At 43.6% G+C, this 17,394-nt stretch overlaps 1 protein-coding gene across 3 annotated transcripts in view; it reads right to left on the reverse strand.

Annotated features, from left to right (window-relative positions):
• Positions 1 to 5,121: 5,121 nt before the first annotated feature.
• Positions 5,122 to 17,394, reverse strand: part of LOC109735991 (uncharacterized) — a 28,771-nt gene continuing 16,498 nt past the window's right edge. For 2 of the 3 annotated variants that reach the window (XM_020295199.4, XM_020295198.4), the window contains 6 exons: positions 7,445 to 7,523; positions 7,165 to 7,292; positions 6,956 to 7,042; positions 6,756 to 6,868; positions 5,626 to 5,756; positions 5,122 to 5,416 (listed from right to left, as the gene is read on the reverse strand). In XM_020295199.4, the coding sequence (XP_020150788.1) occupies positions 5,304 to 5,416; positions 5,626 to 5,756; positions 6,756 to 6,868; positions 6,956 to 7,042; positions 7,165 to 7,292; positions 7,445 to 7,523 (651 nt within the window). In that variant the 3' untranslated portion in view covers positions 5,122 to 5,303. Of the gene's footprint in view, positions 5,417 to 5,625; positions 6,206 to 6,563; positions 6,869 to 6,955; positions 7,043 to 7,164; positions 7,293 to 7,444; positions 7,524 to 17,394 lie in introns of all 3 variants that reach the window. The other variant, XR_012202193.1, reaches the window with a different exon arrangement.

The raw sequence follows: 17,394 nt of genomic DNA on the forward strand, positions 1-17,394 counted from the left end.
ATAACTATTGACTTTTGTGCTTGCATACGGAATCACAAACCTTAACACCAATATTCTTACTAAAGCATAATTACTCACCAACAAAACACATATTATTATCTCCATATCGCAGAACTATTGCAAGGAATCAAGCTTATAATATCTAATGATCTTCATGAAAGTTTTTATTATACCCCCTTTGAATATCTATTACTTTGGGACCAAATTCATATATTACCATTGCTACTAACAATCTCTCAAATAAATTAAAGTGAAGCACAAGAGCATACATTTCTTCAAAATAATTTCCGTTTTCAACTCTCAAAATAATATAACTGAAGCATGAGTATTTCTTCAAAATTTACTTAACTCTCAAAATAATCTAAGTGAAGCATGATAGCATTTCTTCAAAATTTACTAACTCTCAATCTATTCTAAGTGAAGCATGAGAGCACTTCTTCAAAAATTTAAACCACCACCGTGCTCAAAAAGTTATAAGTGAAGTACTAGAGCAATTCTAACAAATCATAACATCATTATGGCTCTCTCAAATAGGTGTGTCCAGCAGGATGATTGGGACAAACTAAAGAGCAAAACAAGCAAAGACTCATATAATACAGGACGCTCTAAGCAAAACTCATGATATGTGACGAATAAAAATATAGCTCCAAATAAAATTGCCGATGGTCGTTAGAAGAAAGAGGGGATGCCTTCTGGGGCATCCCCAAGCTTAGTTGCTTGGGAGTCCTTGAATATTTACTTAGGGTGCCATGGGCATCCCCAAGCTTAGGATCTTGCCACTCCTTATTCCTTCATCCATCGTGATCTCACCCAAAACTTGAAAACTTCAATCACACAAAACTTAACAAAACGTTCGTGAGATCCGTTAGTATAATAAAGCAAATCACCAGTTTGAGTACTATTGCAAACCCATTCATATTTTATTATTCTATTATACCTACTGTATTCTAACTTTACCATGGCTTATACACCCCGATACAATCCATAGATTCATCAAAAGAAGCACACAATGCAACGAAAATAGAATCTGTCAAAAAACAGAACAGTCTGTAGAAACATGAACTTTAACCATACTTTTGTAACTCCAAAAATTCTGAAATATTAGGACAACGTAGGTAATGTATATCAATCATGTGTATAAAATTCAAAAAAAATCGTCGCTCCAGTGATTTTTAAAAATTCTGGTATTGGACGTAAAAGTTTATGTTTTCCAACAGCGTCAATTCAACTATCGCCCAAGCCATCCTAAAGGCATTAGTTGGCACAAGCAATAATTATAACATAAAAAGCACAATCATAACATAAGAATAATTGTGTATTTATTAAAAAAAGAAAAGAAATAAAAATTTAAAGGATAACTATTGGGTTGCCTCCCAACAAGCGCTTTTGTTTTATGCCCCTAGCTAGGCATAATGCATAGTTTCAAGTATTGTCATCTTTCTTCTTATTTTCTATAGATGTGTTTTCATCCGGAGGTTTTTCAAATATGACATGAAACACATTATCCATAGAAATTTTAGCATTATCAAGTTGCCCATCTGCATATCCCCTTTGATTACCGGCTACAATCCAAGAATATTGTTGATTAACATCATTCAAAACTTGTTGGATCATACTCAAAACGGGGACTTCCTTTTTAAGGTTCTCATCAAAGATGTGATCATTCCCGCACTATGTAATCAAACTCATTAATAAGGACAAGGGTAGCTGTCTTCTTAGTTCTAGGATCCTTTATAATGGGTAGCTCATAAAACAATCTTTCCAAGGTAGGATGAGTACAAATAAATCTTTTCTCAAGTTTAAGAACAAGTGCTGAAATAGCTTATGCATAAGTTTTAGTTCTTTTAAGTGTAGGAGCATCATCACAAGTCAAAGTTCCAACACAATTAAAGAATTCTTGGATGACATTTTTTCCTATAATATTCCCTTATCCCAAAACAAAAGTTTTAGCATCCAGATTAGTAGAACATCCAATTTTAGGAGTTCTAGCATCATCCGTTTCTGCCATACCAAAATCACTCATGATGATGGGTTCAAAGCAAGCAAAGAAGCAAACAAGAAAAAGGTAAACAAAAAATATTTTTGTATAGATCAGGATACAACTCCGAGCGTCCGTTACCATGGACATGGCTATTCAAATAGATTAACTTCTCTGCAGGGGTGCACAAACTTACCCAACACGCTCGATTAACTCTGGCCGGGCACACCATCAAATCATACCTGGCCTTGGTTGATCGACACACCGTAGTCCTACACAGGCTCAATAGAGAGGCCAACACGTTGGTCTACATCCTAAGCATGCAGGGGTCTTGGGCCCATCGCCCTTTGCACTCCTGCATGTTGCGTGGATGGGTGGGATCAGTCCTGGCTACCTCTTTATACAAAGCAGGTGCTTATGCGGACCACCCGGGCGCGTGCCGCTCAATCGCTGACGTCTGAAGAGCTTTCGGAGAAACGTACGACGCAAAGTGCCCATACTTATTCCCGTGTGGTAGTTAGTGCGAAAAGGCCAGATGCCTACTCGGATCACATATCCAAACCGTTAGTGACTTGGGAGCGCGGAGACGATCAATGATCCATGATCTGTGGTCCCGTCGCCCGGTCTCACAGGCTTACGGCAAGGGCTAAGAATGCCCATCCGTACCGCGTAATTACCTCGCGGGTACCCTCGAGGTCAACCCGACTCCCCATCACTCGCGGGTACCCTCACGATCAACCCGACTTCACATTTCTCTCGCGGGTACCCCTCGGGGCCGACCCGACTTCATCATGGTTCTAGGGTAAAGTCAAAGTACCCGTGTGTCCATAACACTAAGGGAGGATCCTAGGAATCATTCTTGATGGATTCCACTTGATGTAACCGTCAAGGTGAACTTGCAGGAATCACCCTCGAGGGTTCACACTTGAGGTGTTGCACGACAGAGTCGTTATCGGGAGTGGCGAAGAAGGAATCACCCTCCGTAGACCATGGCCGATTATCTATACTACAGAGATCTCATCAGAAGTGTTATATGAGGTATCACCCTCGACACTCGATAGTAGCTCTGCGGAGTCGTACAACTAAGGGAGCGTGAGGTGATGTGTCAGGCTCTGGACGTCGATCACATTGATCGAGTCATCGATCATAAAGCGGGGGCAACAGGGACAAGGTGAGGGGTCACTGGTGGATCACTAACCAACCTATACTAAGCATATAGGATAAGCAGGTAGGTAACAATAGCAGGTTACAAAATCAGGCTATGCATCAGAATATGTACAAACGAACAACAGTAGCAAAATCTAAGAAGGAATGTGCGATATTGGAATGATTAAGGGGGTTTGCCTACCTGGGAGCTCTGCAGACAGATACCGGCCCTTGACGGTGAAGTAGTCGATCACCGGATCAACAACGGTCTCGGGGGTCAACCGAAAAAGAAGTAACGGATGGGGAACACAATAAATAACAGAGCAATCAAATGCATCATAAAGCATGACATAGCAATACGCTGTGCTAGGGGTGACCTAACGCAATGCTAGTGTTACAGACGGAGCGGGAAAATATCCGGAAATATATTTTGGGCTCCAGGCTTTTATCGAACAAACAAACCGGAGGGGAAGGTTCCATGTTTGCTGTGTTGGGGGCATGTGGCAGGTATGTGGATGGTGTATTCTGATTCGTCTTATTTTTCTGATTATTTTTTATATATATAAATTATTTTCATCGGGGTTACGGTTTATTTTATATGAATTTCCAAAGTTTTAATCATTTTCTGAAATTATTATATTTAGTTTAATCCGAATTGACCAAGTCAAATTGACTAGTCAAAAGGGCATGTGTGGCCCACATGTCATAGACTATCTACCTAAACTAATAAATAAATCTAACTTATTTAATGGGGTCCTACATGCCATCTACTACTAGACTAACTTAGCACTAAAATACTACTAAACTAAGCCTACTGCTAATTAAACAAGGGCCGGCCCTAGGTGCCAGAGACACAGCCTGCCTAGGCTGTGCTCACGCACGTACACGAGTACGGCCGCCAGAGCCGGCCGGCGCTGGGAGGCAGGGGCGGTGGCGAGGAGTAGCAGAAGTGAGGAGCAGCAGCCGCAGTAGACGCGAAACAGCAGCATGGCAAAACAAGGAGCAGCGGCGGTCGCAAAAGAAGCAGAAGCAGCAAGCAGTAGCCGAGGCAGCATGCAGCAGCTAGCAGCACGATGGAGCAGCAGAGCAGCGCTCGTAGCAAAGAGCAGTACCAGCGGCAAGAGCAGCAGTAGAGATCAGCGGCAGCACGTGTGGGCGCGCGGCCGGGAGAGCACGCGAGGCCACTGGCAGGAGCAGCGCCAAGAGGGGCGAGGCCAGGGCACGCGCTGGTGACGGCAGTGGCGCGGTCTAGGGAGCGCGGCAAGCAGGGGAGAGACCCCAGGCGCGGGAGCAGAGCTCCGGCCGAGGTCTGTCCAAGAGGAGCTACGGCGAAATCAGCACGGATCGGAACCGGGGTAAAGGGGAATCGGTCGAGGAGCTCACTGCGAAGTCTACCCGTGGGTACCGGTTGTCCGGTGGCTCACGAAGTGCCGGATGTCCGATACACACCAAAAGTCCAATAATATGGTTGTTTTGCTCTTGGGTTCCTGGCGCCTCTAGTGGCTCAGGAGGCACCGGTTGTCCGGTCGCTATGATGGGTTGTGGGGAACAAATCGCCATCCCAAGCAAGAGGGCCATGGCTATGGCGGCATGAGAGGTTGATGCAGCTTGGTGGAAAGTCGGAGTGGCGTCGGCGGCCACAGGGTTGAAGGGGCGTCCATAGGGATACAACATGGCGTGTGAACATTCAACATGACGATTGGTGACGGCGGCCACAGGGTTGAAGGGGTCGTCCATAGGGATACAACATGGCGTGTGAACATTCAACACGACGATTGGCGACTCGCGCGCAACTGAGTTTGTTTTGCTCCATCGGTGCAACACTTTGTGCTAATTTTTTTGGTGTTGTTGTAAATTTTGTGTATTTTTTGTTTTTTTGCATATAGGGCACCTATTGGAGCACTGTTTTTACCCTATGGTGATGTAAAAAGCAGTTAGGCCCTATTACAGGGCACCTATTGGGATGCTCTTAGGAAAACATTGCCTCGGTTAGACTGTTATAAGTCAAAACTTCTCTAACTATTTTCCCCTGATCGAAATCAACATATGACAACCCCTCGCGTCCCAGGCCAAATGACTAGATAAGCATACATTTGCAACACATGCAAATAAAGGCAGTTCTCTATAACGTTCAAGACTTGTCTAATTACGCCCGAAATTAATATATACAAGCCTCATTCTACATTGGAAGTTCTGAAATCCGCAACTGATTGTGAAGTGATCCATTTGACGGTTCATGTGCCTCCAATGGCCTTTTTTTTGATCGGTCCAAGGAGGTTGCTTCCAAAATACCTACAAATGGACAACATTTTTTTATCGCACTAAATAAAATAGAAGAATGAAAACAGCATAACATTTTAGTGACTAAATTGCAGTTAAAGAATTGACTATTCTCAAAACGGACAGGCTAATGAGGTATAGTTTGCATAGTATAGTTCTGAAAGCAAATGTAGAGTTCAGTAATAATGGGGACAAGAAAAAGATGAGACCTCAAAACTCACCAAATCCCAAAATCACGGAACAAAGCAGCAAACCAGGAAGGGAGAAATCCATTTTGTATAATATCTCCAAAATAATGATGCAACCTGTTGAAACCACTAAGTGCCTTGGAGAAGAAAAGACCAGATGCAAGCTGCTAGACAATGAATAACAATTAAGTAAATATTAGATGATGAAGCAAATAGAACGTACCTACTAGGTATGCATCTCTTATGCTTAAAAAACACAAATGCCAGAAACAACACCAAGCATCCAGGAAAAGGAAATCACTAGTAGTAGAAATTGAAGAAAGCCTACTAGCGGCATTCAGATAACGTCATTAGTGGCGCGCAACCCGGACGCCACTGGTAAGTGGTTATTAGTGGCGCTGGGGCTGAACGTTGGGCAAGCACGCCACTAATGGCTTATCTACTAGTAGCGCTCGACGCCACTAATAAATCTGATGTCATCTTTCCGCCGCTCCAGTTGACATGCGGGTCCCCAGTAGCATTCGATCTTTCCTGCACGCCATTGATATTTGGGGCAATACCAAAGGCGTGCTAATTAGTGGCATTCAGTAGTACAGAACATGTATAGATGTAGCTAGCTAGTGGCGCCGGGTCAAGACGGCACGCCATTGGTATAGCACGCCGCTGGTAGGCTAGAGGTGAAACCCATAAGATCTCACGACCAACTCATGGCTCTGGCACATGGATAGCAAGCTTCCACGCACCCCTGTCCATAGCTAGTTCTTTGGTGATACTCCAATCCTTCAGGTCTCTCTTAACGGACTCCTACCAGCAGCGTGCTATCCCAGTGGCACACCAGAATTGGTGTAATAACAGTGGCACTCCCTTTTTCTCGGACGCTACCAATGGCGTGCCGTCTTGACCCGGCGCCACTAATTAGCTACATCTATACATGTTTCTGTACTACAGAATGCTACTTTTATATGGGTTACTCATGAAGATATTCAAGGGATAACAAGTAGTCAATAATCTACTTTGTCTGGTTGATATACACGATTAAAAAAAATACAATAACTATGTATGCTGAATACGGAACAGTAAGACAACTCACGGAAGAATTTGTACAGATATTAAATGTACGTTCAAATCAAAATTAGCTTCCCTTTTTTTGAGAAAAGACTTGCCTTTCCTCAGCAACATTATCAACATAGAATATAAGCACCATTCCGAACAAAACAGTACTCAAATATGCCCAGCTTGGAAGTTGCATTTTAACTATGCTGTCAGATGTTGAACCCTGCCATCAACAAAACAGCTCTTGCTACAAATCAAATGAAAAAGTATGGAACCATAGTAAGTATGAGCATAACCAATGTGCACTCACTAGAATTGTATCCCACATTGCAAATGGAAAAAGAAAACATGTAGCAGAAGCAACAGTTATCGCATGAAGTCGCCTTTTGAGTTGATTCTGCAGAGGAATAAAATGATGGCAGTTGTCAATTCATACAAAGCTTGTGTAAGCATAAAGTAAAGAAGATAAATGGAAGGTATTAATCATTCATGATAGAAGGTTACTGTAATTTAGAGTACCTTGAGAGAGACTCGCCGAGCCAATACTCTCCTCAAAGCTGATAAAATTCCAGCAGTAATTGGCAGAACCATTTCCTTCATCCCGGTAGTTTCTGTAGCCTTCTCCAGTGGTTCACTTCCAAAGCTATCTGTATGAAGTCAAGGATTCCAACACCATTTGCAGGAGTCTATTATTTATCAGAAATACCTACTGTGCTAAACCTGGGAGAAGGTTTGAACTTGGAAAAAATATATACTCTTGCAGACTGTGATTTCAGATAAGATTATTCCAACAGGATACATAGCGGTGAATTTGTTCTTGTAGCCCAACCATTTGATAACAGATAGTATGCTAGCAGCATAGCAGCGAGCCCTCCAATCTACAAAGCCAGGGAAACATAATTGTTTTAGCAAATTCAGAGAAGGTATTCAACAGTTATTATTCATCCAGTAATCTAATTACACAACAACCAACACAACAACAAAGCCTTTCAGTCCCAAACAAGTTGGGTGAAAACCTATAAGATCTCGAAACCTAGTCATGGTTCTGACACGTGGATAGCTAACTTCCACGCACCACTGTCCATGGCTAGTTCTTTGGTGATATTGCAGTCCTTCAGGTCTCTCCTTACCGACTCCTCCCATATCAAGTTTGGTCTACCCTAACCTCTCTTGACGTTATGAAGCAGCACAAGGTCCTTACGGACTCCCATATCAAGTTTGGTCTAGCCTAACCTCTCTTGACATTATGAAGCAGCACAAGGTTGTGGAGGAGCAACTCCACCTTGTTGCTACAAAGTGTGCAGGACTAGAGTTTAAGGAACTACTTCAACGTGCTGCGCTAGATATCGCTCTAGAGCACAAGATCTACTCCAAGATCTTAGATAAGAACACCAAGCTTTATCTATACCTAATATTAAAAGAAGGAGGCTTTCATGGTTCTCCTTCCGCCATCCCTTTATCTCCGTTGATTTTGTGTAACAACAAAGATTGACGGCTGAGATTTAAAAATAAATCTACATAAATTTTAGATATGTACTTAGCAATCAATCGAGTTGATTGGCTCTGATCGATGGGCCATGGGCTTGCCTGATCTGACCCTGATCTGACCCTCGTGAAACCAATAACGGCTGATCAGGCAAGCCCGTGGCCCATGTGAACTAGATCGATCTGGCACATATGTGAACTCAATCGATTGTTCCTGACTCATGATCGATCTCACCCCTAGAAAAAACTTGATCGATCGCTCCCCTAAAAAAAACTATATTGATCTCAGTTCCTCAAAGAAAAAGCTAGATCGATCAAGTATTTTTTTTCATCCGCTTCTCCTCTGTACAACAGGTCCAAGCCTTTCCATCGCTCCTCGGGAAAAAAGTAAAACCTGCTTGATTAGTTTTTCACCCCATATACAATATTCCAACGTGAACCACTCGGTTTCGGTCAACAGGTTGCACGGGTTAGGTCGATGGCGCCTCGTGCGGGCTGCAGTAGCCGTATGGGGGTGTGGCCCGGCGTAGGTTTTGTCGGCACAAGGTCTGGAGCTCAAGCGGGAGGTGGGGCTATTGGTGGCCATGATCGAGGATGGTGGCGAGGAGGAGAGCATGCCGCGGATGCAGGAGTAGGTCACGGAGATTGTGTGGCATGTCGTCGTTCGTGATGCATCTGTTCTGCTACGGGCGGGTGGGCGAGATGGTGCGGCCCGAGCCTGCGTTGATGGAGAGCATGCCCCATGTGTGACGAAGGTGGGCCCTTGCGGCCGGACGGTATCCTCCTGGTCGAGCAGGTCGTCGCCCCTAGGTCGTCACGGGACTCCGCTTCTCCATCGCTACCGAGCTCCAAATGAACCTGTCCACCTCGTGCAATTCCTACGCATCTGTCTCTTGCACTCAGCGGCCATCCTGCTTGACGCTTCCACTCCTGCCTACGCAACTGCCGCCGCTGGCCGCCATGATGCCATGTCCACCATGCTTTACAGCGTCTCGGATGATACATACGCCGCCCCTCCGAGTAGATGGCGCTGTGCGGCAAGCGGAGCGTGGCTAGCTAATCGATCATGTGGAACCCGACAATGCTTACAATATTCCAGTGAAACCCGCGGGCCGCCGCCTCTAATGACAACAATTTCGCGCCGCCGGTGCCAGGTTCGAGTTTGTATGATGGGATTATGTACCCAGAAGCAATGGTTACATGCGGCTTGTTGCTGGTGGTCGATAGCATCGCCCACACGTCCCGCCCGCATCCTTTGCTATGCCCTCCCCTGCTCGGTTATTCTTTTCCTTAGAAGCAGCCAAGCTGGTCACCGACATGGTAGCACCTGCAGTGGTCACCCAAGTCCACCACGGCAGCGATGAGGGCGAAGGCAGAGTCAGAGCGGGCTCAAACAGATGGCTCCTGATTGAAGACGGATGCCCTAGCGTTTCAAATTTCAGCCACGGTGTTCCTCTTGATCTCTTGCTCTCTGTCATGTCGGCTGGTACTACGTTGGGCTGGGCTGGTTACTCCTTCCACCACTACAAGCACAAGCTCACCATTACCAATTTTTGGCAGTACAATGTTTCTTGCGGCGCTGGGTCTAGCTAGATTTAAATTGGTGTGCGTGTGTGCAATGCAGGTACAGGCTGGCTGCAAGCCTGATGACTGTTACTGTTTTACATACGAGTCGGGGTTCCAATTGGTTGCAGAAGTGCACTACCTTATCACATGGAGGCACATAATTGGAGGCGGGGCTACTACTTGGATCTCGCCATGGATCAGGCATGGATGAATTTCCACTGTTTGAATTTATCTACTGAACAGAATTTCATTCATTTATGTGAAATTTATGCAACCATGCCTTGAGTTTTATTGTTCTTTTGCATGACAAATGATCCATAAGTCTTCCAATCTCAATCAATTGTGACAATAAATACATGAGAAAAAATAATATATCGTAATATTGTTATGTGGATCGCAAACAGGATTTGTAATCTTCATCTTAAATCTTCAAACTATTTGACAACTGCATATGGTCGAATTATTGATCGCAATGAAAAGGGACATGCTATTATAGATTTGACTTGAGTCTCGACATCTATATTCATGCAACGGATTTGTATTATTGATCGCAATGAAAAGGGACATGCTATTATAGATTTGACTTGAGTCTCGACATCTATATTCATGCAACGGATTTGTCTCTCACCGGGTTTTTAAGTCTCTGAGTTTCTGCCCCCGTTGCCACAAAATACACATTTTTTCAACAAACCAGTACAGTAAAGCATGTATGTTTCAAACAATTCCTTTTTAGAATTTTAGAGTATGTTAATTATTTTTTATCATTTAGTTAGATCCCAGTAGCTTAAGTGTTTACCTATTTCCATTGTTAGATAAATATGATTCTTCATGCTTAGTTGATTTTTCTATTTTTGAAGTGAACTATAATTTGGAATCAATCAATTATTTATTTGTTTTCATAAGCTTCTTAACTTTTGCATATCATGATGTGTTTCTAATTATTACTTTAGCTTTTAATATGTTGTCATTAATTGTAATTAAAGAAGAGAGAGGAGGAGGGGTGACCAACAATATGAGTGGGCTGCCGCGTTGAAATGGAAGGCGTCAGCCTGTGAGGGGGATGTTTTTTTCTCCCGTTGCAAAATTTGCTAGTTATAGGTAATGGGCGTACATAGAAGACCTCTATCTATAAGCTTTTGAAAGCCTTAACACCTCAACTTCTACTTATACCTAGAACACTACAGAAAACATTACTTAAGATTTAGCATATTACTCAGCTATAAGACTACAGAAAAAAGTAGCTAAAGCGAAGAAAATAAAGAATACTAGACTGGAGTAGAAGTATCCAAAAGTAGTCACTTCTGATTTTTTTTTTTTACTTCTCTATTGTTCCTCATCATTCTCCTCTGGTCACCTTAGAGTTATCTTCATAGAGCGCTTCTTCGGGGTGGTAGAGAGTCAAGTCCGAAACATCGAATCTGTTGGATATACCCATCTCGCTTGGAAGATATATCACATAAGGATTATTATATATCTTCCTCATAATAGAGAAGCGCCCATACCTTTGCTGCCTAAGCTTCCCTTTAATACCTAAAGGCGGTCTTTCTTTCCGGAGGTAAACCATCGCCTCACCAACTTGGAATGATTTCAGCCTCCTTTGCAGTCAACAAGATGTTTATATTTCTAATTTTGTGCTACCAAAACACCACTAATTTCTTCAAATAACTCGGTGCAATTATCAACAAAGGACAATGCTGATTTTGAGTTTCCCCTTGATGGTACCTTCACCAGGTCCACCACATTGTTGGAACTTTCGTGTAGACAATGAAAAAATGACTCCTTCCTGTGGATCTTGTTTAAGTGTATATGTGGATTGCCTGGCCCTTTCCATCAGTCCGGACTTTTGGTTGCATTGGGTAGCGGATGAAGCTTAACATATCTATGCTTGGAGTTATTGTAGGAGAACTCTGCAAGAGATAAAGCCAAATCCCATTGTCCCTTTCTTTCTCCAAAAATGCCAACGAATCAGATTACTGAAAGAAAAAAATCAGGACTTCTGTTTGTGGATGAGCAGTGCTAGAAAATTTTAATCAAGTGTTAAATTGTTTCCACAAGTGAGCCAAAATGCAGCAAGAAACTTGCTATCACAGTCTAAGACGATGGGCCTTGGAACGCCATGAAGTCTGGCCACTTCGCGAAAGAATAGGTTTGCCACATGATGAGCATCAGTTGTCTTGCGACATGAAATGAAATGAGCCATTTTAGAGAATCCATCCACGACTACAAACACAACATCACTCCCTCATCTTATTCTTGGCAAACCCAACACGAAGTCTAGAGATGCCCTCCCATGGAGCAACAGGAACAGACAAAGGCATGTATAATCCTGTATTTTGGACTTGGCCTTTGCAGGTTTGAAATATGGGGTACCGCTGAAACAAACTTTCTAGCATCTCTCTTTAGTTGTGGGCAAAAGCAACAAGCTTCCAGGTTAGCGATAGTCTTGTCGCTTCCAACATGGCCACTGACACTTGAATGGAGCTCTCTAATCAGTTTGTCACGTAGAGGACTTCTTGGGATGCACAAACAATCATTTTTGAAGAGGTAGCCATCTTGCACCAAATAGTCATCACCTAATGGTTGGCCCGTAACATGCTTTACCCAAAGATGGTCAAAGCCTTCATCATCCTCATACAACTCCTTTATTTGAGCAATGCATGGAAGTTCAGCCTCAAAAGAAGTCAAGAGATATGCACGAAGACTCAAAGCATGGGCTACTCGATTGTTTGCTCTGTTAGAGTATTATATATATAGCCATGTAACCTTTCGTATTTACCCTATTGTATAAGGGGTTTCCTGCATATATTCCACACCTGTACATGTATATATACTGGCCTATGGCCTCCTGGAAATACAAGTTGCATATTTCCTAACATGGTATTAGCTAGGTCAATTTTTTGCACGCTGCAACTCGTGCCATTGATCCACTCCTCCGGCCACTGGGTTTCATCTGCCCGACTCGCCCCGCGGTCTTCCTCTACCCCTCCCGATTGATCCGATCGCGTCGAGCGCCGTCTTCCGTTCGCCCGCCAGGTCTCCCGATTGGGTCTGATCGATCCGCCCTGCCCCGCAGTCGGGCCTTGGGCCGCTCCCGATCTGATCGCCGTCGCCCTGCAGACGGGCCTCTCCCGATCGATAACCCCCTCCCCTGCAGTCTTCGTTCGCTCGAGCCACCAGATCGCCCCCCACCAACCCAGCCGCCGTCTCGTGCCAGCTGATTACGCCACTGGTCTGTATCTCAGCTTGATGTTAAGAATGCCTTTCTTAACGGTGAGCTGCGTAAGGAGGTATACATGCAGCCACCACCTGGCTATTCTGTTCCTGATGGCATGGTATGTCATCTTCGTCGCTCTCTCTATGGCCTTAAGCAAGCCTCCCGCGCCTGGTTTGAGCGTTTTGCCTCTGTGGTGACTGCCGCTGGTTTTTCAGCGACTGCTCATGATCCAGCATTGTTTGTCCACCTTTCTCCTCGTGGTCGGACTCTTCTTCTTCTCTATGTTGATGACATGATCATCACTGGCGACGACCCCGAGTATATTGCCTTTGTAAAGGCCCATCTTAGTGAGCAGTTTCTTATGTCTGATCTTGGACCTCTTCGCTACTTTCTTGGGATTGAAGTCTCTTCTACCTCTGGCTTTTTTATATCCCAAGAAAGTTATATACAGGATCTTCTTGCTTGTGCTGCTCTTACCGATGAGCGCATTGTTGAGACTCCCATGGAGCTCAATGTTCACCTCCGTGATACTGATGGTGAACCCTTGCCTAACCCGACGCGTTATCGTCATCTTGTTGGGAGTCTTGCCTATCTAGTTGTCACTCGTCCGGATATCTCTTATCCGGTTCATATTCTGAGTCAGTTTGTCTCCACTCCCACTTCGGTTCACTATAGTCACCTCCTTCGTGTTCTCCGATATCTTCGAGGAACGATCTCTCACCGTCTATTCTTTCCTCGCTCCAGTTCTTTACAGCTTCAGGCCTATTCGGATGCTACGTGGGCTAGTGATCCCTCGGATCGCCGTTCACTTTGTGCTTACTGTGTTTTTCTTGGTGGTTCTCTCATTGCCTGGAAGACGAAGAAACAGACTGCAGTTTCCCGTTCAGGTGCAGAGGCTTGAGTTACGAGATATGGCTCTTTTGACGGCAGAGGTGACTTGGTTACGATGGTTACTTTAGGATTTTGGTGTTTCTGTTACTACACCTACTCTACTCTTATCTGACAGTACAGGTGCTATTAGCATTGCGCGCGATCCTGTGAAGCATGAGCTCACCAAGCATATGGTGTTGATGCTTTCTATGTGCGCGCTGGTGTGCAGGATCAGGTTATTGCTCTTCAGTATGTGCCTTCCGAGTTACAGTTGGCGGATTTTCTAACGAAGGCCCAGACAAGAGCGCAGCATGGCTTCTATCTCTCCAAACTCAGTGTTGTTACTCCATCATGAGTTTGAGGGGGGGGGGGGTGTTAGAGTATTATATATATAGCCATGTTACCTTTCGTATTTATCCATTGTATAAGGGGTTTCCTGCATAAATTCCACACCTGTACATGTATATATACTGGCCTATGGCCTCCTGGAAATACAAGTTGCATATTTCCTAACATGCTCCAGATTTATGCACAATGAGATAGTTAAACTTAAACATCTCCGATATGCTGCACATCTTGCTAGCATACGATCAACGTGCTTTTGATTTCTAAAATGCTTCAAGGATTGATGGTCAGTGTAAACGATAAACTCTTTAGGCAGCAAATAGACTTCCCAAGTTTCTAAAGCTCTGAAAACGGCATACAATTCTTGCTGGTAAGTACTCCATTTCTACATTGCTTCGCTTAACTTCTCACTGAACAAAGCGATGGCCTTCCTTGAGATAAAACAGCCCCAATGCCTACAACAACTTCTGTCCATTGGAACTTCCCTTTCTTCAAACTCTCGGTAATTGGTGCCATGATAATGCTGCAATTCTTCATAAATCGCCTATAAAAGGTTGCAAGGCCATGAAAACTTCTTACCTCGGAAATCGTCTTCCGAGTTGCCATTCTCGGATTGCTTCAACCTTAGAATCATCAACACGAATGTCCTCACATGTTGTGACAAATCCTAGGAAAAGTTGTGTTTGCAGGAAAACACATTTCTTCAAGTTGACGTAGAGGCCATTTTCCTTTAGTACTCCTACCACCTTCCGAGTGTGATCAAATTGTTCATCCTCATCCTTACTATAGATCAAGATGTCATCAAAATAAACCACAACAAAGTGGGATAAGAAGGGCCTAAAGACTTGATTCATCAAGTGTATGATTCATCAAGTGCATGAAGGTACTTGGTGCATTTGAGAGTCCAAATGGCATGACTAGCCATTCAAACAACCCTTCCTTTGTCTTGAAGGCGGTTTTCCATTCATCCCCTGGTCTGATGTGAATTTAAATCTAGCTTTGTGAACACTCTTGCTCCATTAAGCTGCTCCAACATGTCATCTAGACGGGGAATAGGGAAATATGTACCTTATGGTGATCTTGTTGATGGCTCTACTGTCCACACACATGCACCAAGATCCATCTTCCTTTGGTGTGAGCAGGGCTGGTACAACACATGGGCTAATGCTTTCTCGAATGTGCCCCCTTTTGCATCAATTCCTCCGCTTTCTCCTTTAATATTTCATGCTCTTTTGGGCTCATTCGGTAGTGTGTAAGATTAGGAAGACTTGCTCCTAGAATTAAATCAATTCTATGTTGAATTCATCTCATCGGTGGTAGGCCATGTGGCTCTCCAAGTATATTATGAAATTCAGCTAATAAGCCACATACCTTAGCTAGAATTTCAACAGTCGGGTGCTCTTCTCCTTTTACAACAAGTGCAGCACACAAATCTAGCTCCTTCAAGTTTTCCATAAACTCATTAGAGGTGTGGGAGATAGTTAACATACTTATCCTCTCCTCCTTAGTGGTATTACCATTAGTTTCGTTAGTAGAGTAATGATCTTTTTCTTGTTCCAAATGAAAGAGTAAGATTTTTCCTTCCTCTTGTGTGTAGTATCCACATCAAATTGCCAAGGTCTCTCAAGAACATCATGGATAGTTGTGTTAACAAATTTCCTAAATGAGCAACCGCCGGATATATGTCCCACTTCACATTTATAGCATTTTGGGCCTTCATTTGCCTTAGCCTTGCCTTCTTTCTTGTCCTCACAAACCTCTCGGCCTTTAAGACTAGATCTTGTGCTTGATCATTGGACCAGATTTGTTGCATCAACAATCGATCTTGAATAGAATCATTGAGACCATGAATGTACCTTGCAACCTGTTGATCTTCAATTTCGATAAGGTATCGCCTCACTTGTAACCTTAGAAACTCCACGTAATCTGAAACAATCCTATTTCCTTGAGCACAATTTTAAAATTAGATAAATAGGATCTTGTCATAATCAGTGGGCAAAAATCACCATTTCAAAATACTCTTCATTTGCCGCCAATTTCTCACATGAGGTCCTCCTCTCAGCATGCGTTCTTCTTGAAGGTGATGCCACCATGCACCGGCTCCTCCTTTCAGTTTGTACGCGACCAAAGGAACTCTACGATCTTCCAGAATCTCCATGACCTCAAAGAAAGTCTCCACTTCATATAACCAATCAAGGCACCATTCAATATCAACATTCCCATTAAAATTTGGGATCTCAGCTTTTACCTTGTACATATCCCTTGCATATGTACAATTGGGTACTCCGATATGCATAGAGATCGGTTCTTCAAGGGCATCATCATATTCTTCACCTTTAGAAGCTTCAACATAAATTGGCCTTCTTAAAATACGGTGAACTGCATGTTGTTGTGGTAGTCTTGCTCCTTGTTTAACATCTTCATCCTTTGATGAATTTTCTTTCATTGGCTGCATGGGGAACACCATTTCTTATCATCTCAACCAACTGATCCAATCTTTGGGTAAGATCTTCACGCAGTGCTTTGATCAGTTGTTCTGCAACATCCATCCTATTCTCCAGTTGCATCATTGCTTGCAGCTCACTCTCAAAGAGGACACCAAGAACTACTTTGGATCAACGGAGCACTGGTACCACCTGAAGCAACACAAGGTTGTGGAGGAGCAACTGTACCTTGCTGCTACAAAGTGCAAAGCACTAGAGTTGAAAGAACTACTTCAATGTGTTGTGCTAGATAGCGCTCTAGAGGTGAATGTTGGCCAAAGCTAAGAAAATAAAGAAATACAAGACTGGAGTAGAAGTATCCAGAAAGTCATATATGATTTTTACTTCTCTTTGTTGTTCCTCATCACATTATCATCATGCTTTTCCTTCCTATGCACCGGTGCTTCTGGAGGCCTGCGTTGTATATGCCAAAACTATCTCAGACGATGTTGGGAAAGCTTCTCTTCAATTGGTGCTACCCCAACTCTATCGCGTATATCATTATTCCAGACCCGATCCTTGTGTGGCCAGATATGCATATCCAGTAGTCTAATTATAACTGCAAAAGTGATATTTCACACAGGAGGCCAAGAAAAGACAAGTTTACAATCATGTGAATGTCCATGCACACATGCAGCAGCAACAACAAAGCCTTTAGTCCCAAACAAGTTGGGGTAGGCTAGAGGTGAAACCCATAAGATCTCGCGACCAACTCATGGCCCTGGCACATGGATAGCAAGCTTCCACGCACCCCTTTCCATTTCTAGTTCTTTGGTGATACTCCAA

The sequence above is a fragment of the Aegilops tauschii genome, chromosome 2, assembly GCF_002575655.3.
Source record: "Aegilops tauschii subsp. strangulata cultivar AL8/78 chromosome 2, Aet v6.0, whole genome shotgun sequence".
Lineage (NCBI taxonomy): Eukaryota > Viridiplantae > Streptophyta > Magnoliopsida > Poales > Poaceae > Aegilops > Aegilops tauschii.